This window comes from Phocoena phocoena, chromosome 3 (assembly GCF_963924675.1).
Source record: "Phocoena phocoena chromosome 3, mPhoPho1.1, whole genome shotgun sequence".
Taxonomy (NCBI): Eukaryota; Metazoa; Chordata; class Mammalia; order Artiodactyla; family Phocoenidae; genus Phocoena; species Phocoena phocoena.
Window position 1 is genome coordinate 120,421,778 of NC_089221.1, and position 13,656 is coordinate 120,435,433.

The 13,656-nt window shown below is 44.2% G+C and overlaps 1 protein-coding gene across 3 annotated transcripts in view; it reads left to right on the top strand.

Annotated features, from left to right (window-relative positions):
- The window catches only part of ARHGAP26 (Rho GTPase activating protein 26), a 485,399-nt gene that overhangs the window by 400,680 nt on the left and 71,063 nt on the right, over positions 1-13,656 (top strand). For all 3 annotated transcript variants that reach the window (XM_065873120.1, XM_065873121.1, XM_065873122.1), the window contains exon 19: positions 5,791-5,929. In XM_065873120.1, the coding sequence (XP_065729192.1) occupies positions 5,791-5,929 (139 nt within the window). The remainder of the gene's footprint in view (positions 1-5,790; positions 5,930-13,656) is intronic.

The following is a 13,656-nucleotide window of genomic DNA, read 5'->3' on the forward strand; positions in this document are numbered from 1 at the left end:
ATTTTGTAGACAATGCAACAGGAAAAGAACAGCAAATTCTAATGTTGTAAGCAGTTGAGATCGATGTTATACAAAGAGCAGTAATTAAATTTGCACTTATAAATTAAATCTTCATGTCCTGACTGCAGATAATTCATTGTTGAGTCTCCAGTTTTTTCCCTTCTTATGCTTTTTTATTAATGCAATCATGTCTTTTGAACACTGAGTGTCAAACAGTGTTAGGTGCTTCAGTCCTCGCCTCAGTCCCGGGAGTTTTTACAGATGTGACAGCTAAAGGTCAGAGTTATATAACTTGCTCAAAGTCACAGAGCTAGTGAGTGACTAAAATCAGATCCATCAGACTCCAGAACTTATGATCTTTGCATTTTGTCCTCTGTCTCTCAAATTACTGACACGTATAAAGGCCACAGGTGGTTAAGACCCAGACAGTCTAGCTAAGCTGTCTTAAGTCCCAGTCCAGCTGTACTCATTTATGTGACCTTGAACAAATCTGCTAGTCTCAATGAGTGTCAGTTTCCTCACCTACAAGATGACAAAAATAATAGTAGAGTAAAATCCTGAGATAATCCATGTAAATAACAGCATGATAAACACTCAATAAACTTTGGATATTTTTATTGTCACTTATACCACCACTACCTCCAGCCCACTCTGTCAGGTTCTGTGCTCAGCATTTATTATGCATTAGCTTTTCAGTATCCCTGCAAGACAGGTGTTAGATCCCCATTTACACAAGGGAAACAGTCTCAGAGGGGTTAAGGCTCTTGCCCGAGTTGAACCCAAGTCTGTATAGCTCCAACACCTATTTGCTTTATACCCACATGATGACTGTAAATTCCTTTCCTATATATATATATATATATATATATATATATATATATATATATATACTTTTTTTGGATGGTGTTTAGGTTTATTTTTTAATTAATTTTTATTGGAGTATAGTTGATTTACAATGTTGTGTTAGTTTCTGCTGTACAGCAAAGTGAATCAGTTATACATATATTAGATTCTTTTCCCATATAGGTCATTACAGAGTATTGAGCAGAGTTCCCTGTGCTATAAGGTAGGTTCTTATTAGTTATCTATTTTATATATAGTAGTGTGTCTATGTCAGTCCCAATCTCCCAATTTATCCTTCTCTCCCTTTCCCCCTTGGTAACCATAGGCTTGTTTTCTACATCTGTGACTCTGTTTCTGTTTTATAAATAAGTCCATTTGTACCTTTTTTTTTAGATTCCACATGACATGGCAGTGATGCCAATGTCTCTGACAGTGAAGTCAGTGTAGCTGTAGGTCCTGCCCACTGAGCAGCTGGATCAGGACTCAGCCCAGTTCTATGTGACGGCAGAGGCCAAGTCACCCCTGACCACTCTGCCACACAGCTTAAGGAGAAACAGCAGCTTGGTATTTACAGATCTGCTAATTCCACTTATAGGAAGCTTGAAATTGGGGATACTTGGGAGCGTTATCCAGAATCTTTTTTTTTTTTTTTTTTTTTTTTTTGCGGTACGTGGGCCTCTCACTGTTGTGACCTCTCCCGTTGCGGAGCACAGGCTCCGGACGTGCAGGCTCAGCGGCCATGGCTCACGGGCCCAGCCGCTCCGTGGCATGTGGGATCTTCCCGGACCGGGGCACGAACCCCTGTTCCCTGCATCGGCAGGCGGACTCTCAACCACTGCGCCACCAGGGAAGCCCCAGAATCATATTTTTATTTTATTTTACAATCTTACTCCCCGGTAGCTTCCAGAAGGCTTACAGCCTTCCTTGTAACTTTTATTTCTAAGGCATTCCTGACTAAGAATTCGTTTGTAAGTTTGAACAGAATTAATGGGGCACTTGGGGCACAGAATAAATCCCCCCCTTTTGTGTTAAGTTGGAAAGCCTCTGTGAAATGAGATTATTCCAGACACATGGTAGAGCTCCATAAATCCATTGCTCAGAGATTACATGAGCTCATGCTTCCATCGTTCAGCAGAGGCGTTTGTACAGTGATTCTTCTCAACAGAATGAAGGAAACTTCATGGGATTCTCTTGAAGTCAACCCTTCCAAACAAAATAGGATTGGAACAACCAGCAAAACTGTGAAGCATTTGGATTCTCATCAGAATTCAACTCAAGCTTCTTTCACAGACACATCTTTTGGCCTGGCTGAGAAGGTGGCCAGGCAGTGAGCAGCCTTTTAACAACTTGCATGTATTCAGGTTTCAGAGTTAAAGGAACAAAAGTAATTTGGGGAATGATTGCCCAGACTCCTTAGTGAAAGTCTGTGTCTTCTGTTCTGACTTGGTCTGATTTGTAGAGGTGCCCTTGTGCCTGGGAAAACCATGTGTAATAATAGTGGTGACAGTCCCGTGTCTGGCACTCCACATTTCGCAGCAGGCCCCACTTGCACATTAGTGCATTTGATCTCAAGAATAGCCCTTCGGAGTTCAGAAGCCTGGGCCTGGCTCACACTGAGACCCAGAGAGCTGGCCTTCAGGACTATAGCTCTGGCCCATGGTGAAAATCTCCATCTCCTAGAACTGATCCTAGTATGCTCCAGTAGCTTTCCTTTTAGAGCAAACAGCCAATGAGCAGAATGTAATTCTCATGTGTTCCCGTGTCTCCTCCCGTTTGCCCGTGTATAAACACTGTTTTGAAAGCAATTTTCCACGCATCTGTCTAAATCCATGGTCCTTCCTCAACGACTCACTCTTCTTTGTTTCTCCAGCATCTACTACAGTTTTTAGGAAAGAAGAAATGCTCACATTTCTGGGGACAGTTGAAATGAAAATGCATATGCATTATCTTTCTTCACATTGTGGTTGAGTGAGGATCTCATTCTCAGTAGCTCTTTAGGAAAAGAGACAAACTGACACAACATTGTAAAGAAACTATACTCCAATAAAAAGTATTTTAAAAAATAAGAGAAAAGAAACGAAAAAGAAAAAAAAAAAGGAAAAGAGAAAATTTGGAGGCCAGACATAAGGAGGTGGGGACCTATCAGTGTGTCTGAATTCATTTTCAGATGTTTTTTAGCTCAGATTGCCGAACATGCTGTACTTAAGGCCAGAGGCAGAAGGGTGCTAAGGGATATCATTATTTGTTGAAATCTGTACTTGCGGGTTTGGGCACTGGCTTCTGTAGTGTGGATGAGCTGGAGAAGATGAGCTGAATGCTGAGGACTGCTGCAGAGGTGGGGAGTGGAGATGTTAGAAACTACAGCCCTAAGGTCCCATCCCAGCCCCTCTCCTGCTAAGCCATGTGGCATTAGGAAATCTCTCCTTGCGGAATGGTCATCCTGCTTAGTACCTTTGACTTAGAGATAAGTCATGTAAAGTACCTTGCACAGTGGCTGGCAGGGGCAAACACTCCTATATAAGAGCAAGTGCCAGTGGTAATGGTGCACGGGGTGTCACTTAGGAGCAGCCCTGGCTCAGCATTGTTGGAGGACAGAACAAAGGGGGAGAGAACTTCTGAGAAGCTTAGTGGTCCTTGAGCTCAACAACCATAATTTCTCTTTTCTTCCCTTGAAGATGCTCAGAAGGAGCCTGGTGACATGTGTAACACTGGTACTTATTTTTAGGGGTTCCAACTCCTCTGGAAGCCAAAAGTTTTTTTTTGTTTTTTTTGTTGTATGCGGGCCTCTCACTGTTATGGCCTCTCCCGTTGTGGAGCACAGGCTCCGGACGTGCAGGCTCAGCGGCCATGGCTCACGGTCCCAGCCGCTCCGCGGCATGTGGGATCCTCCTGGACCGGGGCACGAACCCGTGTCCCCTGCATCGGCAGGCGGGCTCTCAACCACTACACCACCTGGGAAGCCCAGCCAGGAGGTTTTTGTTGTTTTTGTTTTAGGTCCCCTTCTCTCCTTACATCCTCTCCCCAGTTGAACTCAGCTATGTAGTGATTCAGTTTATTTTGTTGAAAATTCAGTCCCCTAGGGAAAATATGATAATGCTGTTTTCAGACAGCTGTGTTTGGGAGCAAGACTGACTGAACCAGCTGGCTGGCATCATTGGAGCCCAAGGACCTGCCAACTCATGGGGAGCAGCTGTTTTGGCTGAAATTCTTATCATTCTTATGACTTTGCTTCCTATATTTCAGCTTCTGAGTTCTGCTTTTAATGCACGCACAAAGGAGAGAAAGCCATGAGAAAGACTCTGATGTGTCTAGGGCCACCTATAGGTGAGGGGAGTGGAGGTACCACCACTGTGCTCTCATTACTCGTGATTGTTGGGAAAGAGAAAATCCAGAAGGAGGCCAGCTCCAGAGAGTAAGAGATGATAATGAGTGGATCAATGAATATTGATATCTTAATACAGTGGGTGTGTTATACAACCAGGAAGAATCAGGTGTGAAGATTTTCTTCATGAAGGGGGAAATGTTACAATATAGTGTTAGAGAAAACGTATAGGATACAAAACTGTATAAAGAATAGAATTCCAATTATGGAGAAGTGTGCTTTAACATTAAATGAGATAACTCATACAAAGCACTTGATGTGGTAGATACTCAGTAAATCACAGCTACTAGATGCAAATTCTCTAACCACAGGAGACGTGCTGGCCTCAAGCACTGTTGTACCCAGAGTGCCTGGTATAAAGGAGATGCTGAAAAGAACTTTCTAGATTGAATGAATTAGTGTTGTTGTTATTATATGCATCTTAAAAGGAATTGAGAAAATCTAGGGACATAGGTTTCTATGTTATCATCTGTAAGTGTATCTATAATTGTGGCAGCTTAACCTCTTTGCCTCAGTCCTTCATTATAAATGGTGAGGACAGTACTTGAAGTTCAAGGTCACTCAGAACTGAGTGAGCTACATGGAAAATACATGCAGTGACTGGTCCCTAGGGAGCCGACCTTGCATGGCAGTGAGTGTAATCATGGTAAGTGCCAGTGCCATGTAAGTGGTAGCTATTATAATAATTCTGTCGTACTGGATCTGTAGGAAAAAAGATGAGCATTGTCATGATTTTTATGTAATTTTCTTCTCAGTTTTTACCATAGACTTTTTTTTTGCAATGAAAGCTTAAAAGAAAAAACCTCATATGAAAATAAAACTCAAATGCTAACAGTGGTTACCTCTAAATAGTGGAATTGGGAGAATTTTTCTATTTTCTTCTTGACGCTTTTCTACATTTTCCAAACTGTTTGTAGTATGTATGTTACTTCTATCATCAAGATTTGGGGGAAACAACCTTTTTTCCCTTTTTTAAATAAGAAAAAGAATGCTCAGCATCAAAGATAACACAAAGCTGCTGAACTAGATGCTCCATCTGGGGATGGTTGAGGACTAGAAGATGCTGCCCTGTTCTGGGCTTCTTTGGGGGGATGTTATTTAAATGCATGTTTCACAGCCTCAGAAAGTTGTGAAGCAGTTGTTAAGAACTGGGAAACAGAACCAATGAGGAAAAGTAAAGTAGTTTTAGTTCATCCGTTCTGGACAAAGTGGTCAAAAAACTTTAAGCCCTCTTCGCAGACAATGGCTTACATTTAGCACAACAGCTTTCCATTGGCTCCAGAGAGAGAACAACAAAAAGCAGATCTGTGGAAATGATAGCAGAAAGGGTGAGAAGTGGAAGTGAATGGTTCCCGAACCTTGGGATGCGCTTCCAAAGGAGGATGTTTCATGCCAATTCCTAGAGATGTTTAAAATAGAGTCCTGAGCAAATCCTGGTGGTCGTTTTCAGCCTTTTTCTTGCTGATTCTTAGACTCCATCAAGCTTTTCGGTCGTACTTGTCTGGACCTGTGCTGTCTCCCCAGTTCACAGTAGCGTGTAACCTTTTTATGAAACTATTTTGCAGATATTTAACACAGTGCCTGACGTGCCCCTCACCAATGCCCAGCTGCACCTGTCTCGGAAGAAGAGCAGTGACTCCAAACCCCCATCCTGCAGCGAGAGGCCCCTGACGCTCTTCCACACCGTGCAGTCAACAGAGAAACGTGAGTGCCACTACTCAGGGCCAACGTGGTCCCCGGGGGACATCCAGGCCTCCTTCCAGCTGCCCGGGGTGCTCACCTCCAGCCTCTCTGTGTGCGTTGTTGCCTTTTGTGTCTTTGAGGACACTATATCGGCCATTGTACCCTCCTGGGTTCCGTGGCTGAGTAACCTCGACAGGACAGGAAGCAGGGGTGCTGAGGATGAAAGGGAGGGCCACGCTGCCCAGGATCCTCTTTCCCAGTCCCCTGTGGGCAGACAGCTGAGCCCCTTTTCCTCCAGCTGCACCATCAGATCTAGGCTCAGGCGTCGCTTATTCGGCCCATCTTTTGTTAGCGGCTCCCCTAGAACCAGTTTCCCTTCCTTTTCTCGGGTTGTAACTCAGTGCTTATTTGTGCAAGTCACACGCCCCACTGAAATGGGGCTCTCTCTGCACAGGGACCTTGTTTGGCTTGCTCGTCCTTCCCCTCCACCTCTCCTGGGCCTGACACACAGTGGATGCTTAGTAAATGTGTGGAATTAATTCACGGATTAATAAGAGAGCATTGCCCTCCTTGTTCCAAGTAGCGGAGTGTTCTCACCACAACTGTATTGAATCTTGTTTTCACCTCTGGATTTCTGAGTTCTTTGCAGCAGTTGGGTTACTGGGCCCTCAAATCTCCAGTCTGGTTTCAGCCTTTGTAATGAGGAAGTCCAGTGGTGGAGGGTGGGAGTCGAGGGTCCCAGCTGTGCCCGAAGGCAGGCAGCCCTGGGTCCCTGTGCTGGCGACAGCATTCAGGCAAGCCTCCTACCTTCTCTCAGCCTCAGTTTACTTGTCTGTAAAGTAGGGATGATAGGGCCTACCTCACAGGGAAATGGTGCGGATTCGATGAACTTACGCAGCTAGGCAGCTGGCACAGGCCTAGACGTGGCAAGGGCCATCGATTGAGAGCTGCTGCTACTATTATTAGTTCCTGTTTAATCACACGCAGACACCAAGGAGTATAAAAACGTGACCTCGCCTGTAAGGAGCTCACATTTGAGTAAAGGAAGTAGACAAGTGAATAGGTAATGGTAAGTCGGCAGGATAACTGCTCTCAGGTGTGTGCATTCAGAGAGCCAGGAGAAGGCGGTGGTTGAAAGCACTTATGGGCACCAGGGGCCTGGGTGAGAGTCCTCCTTGGCTGCTCTCTGGCTGTGTGACGTGGGCCAGTTATCTGCTATTGCATGGCCTCAGTCTCCTCTTCTGGAAAACAGGGATAACAGTTTCCTTATAGGCTTGTTGTGAGGAATAAAGCACTTCAAATGGTTCTCAGTAAATGCTGGGAGGTGTGGCGGTGCTATTATTATTATATACTTATTATATTTTTATGTAGTTATATGTTTATTTTTATATATTTATATAAATATATTTATTGTATATATATTATATATATAATATTCTCTATGAGTTACAGTAAAGGCGCAAATCAGAAAAATGACCCACTTTGCTTTGAAGAGAAAAGAGACTCCGTATCTGGATTGGCATCTCTATCTTTGTTACAGAAAATGTTTTTTATCCCTTTGTCGTTCAGAAGTAATGGCCTTCCTTATCATTACTCCTGAACACAAATCTTCCCCACCCTCGGAGGATCACTGCTTTTAAAGAGGTCGTCATATCCCATAATATGGCTGCACGTTGGTGCAACCAGTGAGGTTGTTTCAGATATGCTGCTTTTATGAGTAAAGCCACTATCATCATCCTCATAGCTAAATCTGTTCATATTCATGATTATTTCCTTATGATCAATTCCTGGAAGAATTTCTAGGTCAGCAGATAATGCACAGTTTTAGGGCTTTGACCCGTACTGGGATTGGCTTCCCATTGAACAATAGCCTGTGTTCCCCTTAAGTATCTGGTTGGGGTCGTTCTTGCTGTGGTCTGTAACAAAGAACACTTGGAACAGGCCTGGCCTCACCCACATCTGCCACAAACACAGCATCGAGCTGTGGGGTGAGATGCTTCTCATGTTTCCACGACAGCCACAGTCACCTAAGGTTTTGTACTAAGCAATGTACAGTGCAGACCAGGACAGATCAGACGATATTGGTAAATTCCTCTAAGACTTGAAATAGTGCCGAGTTTATGGTTAGATGGAAACAGAGGCAGCTCTGGATCAGGTCTTAAAGCATATTCTGGGGGCATGTAAGAAAGAAGATGGCGATTAGGAGAAAATCAATTAGATCCTTGCCCAAGATTAATTTTATCACACGAGGCAGCAGGTGAAAGTTAAGGATGTGTGAAAGCAGACGTGCCTGAGCTGCAGATCAAGCCGTCCCTGTCTGTACACAGGGGACAGGAGGATGGGAGACGGGAAGACAGTGAAGCACTACATCTTCCCTCTGAACACGAGGAGACGCTCCCTGGAAATGGGGCTGGAATCTCCATATGCGCAGATATTTGTGGGGTGCTCAACTTTCCTCCCTTTCTCTGCAGAAACATTTTCATTGAAAAGCACATAGGGGTGCGTGTATACATATACTTTTAGAGTTGATTTTAGAAACCCTTGTTTTCCTGGGAAATTAGAGTAATGTCCAGGCTGGCCTGGAAAGGCACCATAGGAGCAGGAGCTGGAAGGTTCTGCCAGCTCTCGCCCCTCCTAGGTTGAGGTGCAGCCACTCGCCACCGTTAGATGAGCAGGTCACAGTGTACTGTTTTCACACACAAACCCTCCCCTTTGGTCTATGGACAAAGATAGAAGACTATCAAAGCACTTCACTGAGTTTACTCTTTGGAGTTAAAATGCTGGGGAAGACTGCAGGTAATTTGTGGGGGGGAAAAATGCTGTATTTCCATACAGTGATGTTTTTCAGATTAAGGCCTCTTTCCATACCTAGCTCAGTACTTCCCAAACTTGAATCATTTACATAGGCCTTCATTCACTCTTTGGGCTACAACCACATAACTTTTGCACTGTTGTTTGTTTAATATATTTATATAAATCAATTTGAAAGCAGCTCACTTCTTTACACGGCCTCATCCTACTCAGTAAAATTTCTACAACGTGAATTTTATTGTCTTACTGTATTACTCTCTAATATACATTAAAATAAATATGACACTGTTCAGCTAAAAAATGTTCATCCACATTTGACCTTAGAATTGTTGTGTGTCCACCTGTGGAATACGTACCACAGTTTGGAGTCCACAGAGCTTGCTCTAAATTTCTGTCTGGCTCAGATCCTTCTTCTTAACCTAAACACACAAACTCAAGATTCCTTTGTCTGCTCAACTGGAACTGGGTTCAGATGTTGTCCATTAGCTGTTTATATCACTGTGGACACTCACCATTCACCTGTCGATTTCACGTTGTGCACTCTGGGTTCGTTGTGACACCTCTCCAGGTTTCACACGACCTTACCTTTCTTCAGATTCTTGCCACAGAGTAGATATCTTGTTACAGGGATCGCACCTGTGAGAACACACACACACACACACACACACACACACACACACACACACGTACACCTGCACAATATCTCCATGTACCTCTCTTCTACCTTCAGACTTCATATGATACTCTCAGAACCTCATTTCCTATTATGTCTGTGTGCCTACTCCCTTTTGAGTTCAGTTATGTTTTTCCTCCTCGTTGGCATACTTGCAGTTTAATATTTGTTCTGTGATCCATGGGTCAGCCCTCTCTTCAGCCCCTAGTTGACATGCTTGATGAGCCCAAAACTCCCAGAGTAGTTCCCTTGGGTGCTTCCCACCAGCACACGTTTCCCCTTCACCTCGCTGCAGTGCCCCTGCCCTGTGCAGAAGTTGGAGCCCATTCTTATCTCTTAGAAGTGCATCTGCGCCAACACTCTGGCCTCAGATTGTCATGGAAGTATCTGGCATGTTAGTTGATGCTCACTGATGTGTGTTTTATTTCCCAGAAGGAGTTTTTCATTCTGTGTGGGTAGACCATTTGTGTGCCCAGGCACCTCTGTAAGACTCGTCCACTTTAATCTGAGAGTGGTAGTGGAGTCTTCTCCAGATGACTTTTTCCTTTTCCCAGTGTTATCTCATCTCATCCTTATAATTGGTAATCACCCCATGAGGTAGGTTCTCATCATCCACATTTTACAAGCAAGTAAACCAGGGCTCGAAGGGTTAAGTAGTCACACAGCGGGCGAACGGCAGAGAAGGGATTTGTACCCAAGTCATGCCCCTTCCCCATGCCATGTTGTCACTTCTTGAGCTGCCGAAGTGAAAACCTTGCTAGACTGAGTTAAGGAAGCAATAAAAACCATCTGTCCCAGAGTCCAGCGTTGCCACGGAGGCAGTTGAACCATATTGAATGGGTTCCTCAATACGTGTGGTGGCAAGCAGCAGCCACACGATGACACCCCCCCCCATGTCACCCCAGCTCTGCAGCAAGCAGTGTGCATTCAACAGTCACTTAATATGCTGGGCCAAGGCAGTCACTCTCGTTTGTGATCACTTTAGAACAGATGGAAGGAGGTTTTTCAGCTGTGCTGCCAGATGAATGGTAGCGAAGGAGATTACTGTTTAATCTCCAAGTTAGCACGCAGATACATCATGAAGCAGAGATTGGACTGGTATGTCTAGGTGAAAGCTATACTTTTTCCAGGCGACTGCAGAAGGTAGAGCCGGAGGATTAGAGGGAACCAAGCACCCAGGTCTTGTGCTTTTTCAGATTTCTTCCAAAAGGTTGCAGGGCGACACGTATCACTTATTTTGTCCGGAATTTTTAGTGCTTAACACAGGCATACCTCTTTCTATTGCACTTCGCAGATACTGCGCTTTCCACAAATTGAAGGTTTGTGGCAACACTGCGATGTCAGATGATGGTTAGCTTTTTTTGGCAATAAAGTTTTTTGTAATTAAAGTGTGCATATTGTTGTTTTAGACATAGTGCTATTACATACTTAATAGACAACAGTGCAGGGTGAACATAACTTTTATATGCGCTGGGAAACCCAAAAATTCATGTGACTTGCCTTCTTGCAACATTTGCTTTATTGCAGTGGTCTGGAACCAAACCCAAAATTTCTCCAAAGTATACCTGTCCCAAGGTGTTAAAATATGTTTCTTGGAAGTGTGGTTTTTAGACTTGGGTGTGCATTGGAATCATGTAAGGAGCTTGTTGAAAGGTACAGATGCCTGGTCTCCTCCCCAGTACATTCTGAATCAGGTCATGCCTGGAGCTCAGGCCTCTGTAATTTTAAAAGCACCCTGGTGATGCTGATGCCAGCTAAAGTTAGAGAAGCACTAGCTTGAGGGAGGGAGGGATTGTCAAGGTTGCTTGTCTTCTGTCATTAGCGGAGTGTCTCTTAGACTCTCTGTTGGGGTTTGGGGCAGGCTGATGCTGGTTGGAAGCAGGGGCTCTGTAGTTTCAATGCCATCTCTATCACCCACCATCTCTGAGACCTAGAGTCCATTACTTTTTTTAAGCTTTTTTTTTTTTCGGTACGCGGGCCTCTCACTGTTGTGGCCTCTCCCGCTGTGGAGCACAGGCTCCGGACGCACAGGCTCAGCGGCCATGGCTCACGGGCCCAGCCGCTCCGCGGCATGTGGGATATTCCCAGACCGGGGCACGAACCCGCATCCCCTGCATTGGCAGGCGGACTCTCAACCACTGCGCCACCAGGGAAGCCTGAGTCCGTTACTTTTCATTTCTGAACCTCCATTTGTTCATCTGTAAAATCAATCACTAATAATAGCTTCCTTGGAGGGGAATTACCGTGATTAAGTGAGCCAGTGCATGTAAAGTACTTGACAGTGAGCCTAGAACATACTCAGCACCTAATAAATGTTAGCTCAGATTACGATGATTATCATCAGGCTATAGTCTTACTTTATGTTTGACTAAGAAAATATTCCCCCTCTGGAGCCTGCAGAGTCCAAAGGAGAGGCCCATATGTGAGGGTAATGCAAAGTCTCCCTGGCCCCAGAGGGAGTCCATTTGATGCTGGAGTGCCAGCACTTCAGCAGCCTGGGACAAGTTGTGCAGCCTTGGTGGGGTGGGAATGGATTCTTGGGCTTTATTTTACATGGATCTTGTTAACTGGCAGCTGGGATTATCGCTCTGATTAATTCTTTTAGTTCAGTTAATTCATCCTGGACCCTCTCCCAGACAGGCCCAGGGAGAGGTTGAGAATTCAGCTCATGTACTTAACATGTGTGTCTTCCTTGCTGAAGAATAACTGGGAATCCATACTGTTCAGAGCTTTATATAATACCTCTCTCGGAGCCATCAAAGCTGCAGCATGTGTCTTTTCTCAGGTTGCCTCTGCAGATCCTGGGCGCTCTGGACACACCTGTTTGTTTTGGCAGACGACATGTTTATCCACAGGGATTCCTGTTGTCACACAGACTGTAAGGTGTAATGTGGTTCTTATCTTAATTATGTATGGTTACCATGTGTGAGTGAGAACCGCATAGTTGATGTGGCCCTTAAAAAATGATGCTGTGGAAAGCTCATGGCAGGAGAAAAGTTCAAGGTAGATCATTAAATAAAAAAGAGCATATTCCAGCCTCTCATCTCTGGCATTATCACTATGTAAAACAGGTATTATAGCATTAGGCATTATGTAATCCCACCATGTTAAAAGAAAAAAATATGTGTCTGTTTCTACGTATAGAAAAACAACTGGGCTTTTACACACCAAAATACATCTAGGTTATTTGTATGCTATTCTGTACTTTTCAGTTGGAGAGGAATGCATATTTATTATGTATTGCCTAATTTTTACGTGATAAAAACAAAACTCTCTAATCATACACTTCATTTACTATCTCAAACCCATTTTGCAATGAGTCATGGCATAAAAATAAGTAAATATATCATTTTCTTCTTTCTCGTGAGCAGTGGTGTAAGCAGTCTGTATGTAGGCTTCCTCAGATACCGGGGAACCATAGACTAAAGGGAGACTGTCCCTCCTGAAAAGTAAGTTCTCAGGGAAGAAAGAGGGCTACGTTGTGAGTAGCAGAGTGTCTGCTTAACTGTGACCATTCAGTTCCCTGTCCAGCCATTAATTAGAGGTGCGTTCCTACGCCGTGGTTTTTGAAATGCTGTTTCAGGAGAGGCTCCCCTTGTACCTCCATGTCTCATCCCAGCGAATCACTTCCGTCCTGGGCCAGCCACAGTGACTTCCCCATTCTCTCATGCACTCCATTTTCATTGGCATTCTTTCCCTTTGCAATGCAGAGGGTTATTATGGGCACCATGGGGAGAGAATGTCAGTCAGTCCACAGGGGACCAAAATCAGTGGTGGTTTTGCTGAAGACAACCTGCCGGAAGTTGTGATATCTTGTCCTGCATCTAGGGTCCAAACAACGTTGACCACATTTTTCACTCATCACCTCCCTGTTTAGTCCATCATTGCCCCAACTACATTTTAAGATTATTTTTTAAAACATTGCCCAACCTATTTTCATGTGCTCAAATATGCTGCCCAAACTACTTCTTCAGATTATTTTTATTGTAGGGACTGAGGCTGGGTCAGCATGAAAGCAGACCAGCTCAGATTTTAGTGGGGCTTGGCACGCCACCCTTATCAGCAGCAAAAGCTACAGAGGAGAAAAATTGCTTTAGAAAGTCTGATTCCAAGCTTCCTGTGTACTTGGGTGTTTCCCAGAGATGGTAAACTCAGAAATTGCTGTGCACTCATTTTTTATTGCAAAATTCATTAAGCTGCTATGCTATTATCATTGTCTTGTCAAGATGATACATTACAGGCTTCATTGCAAAACTTTAACAAG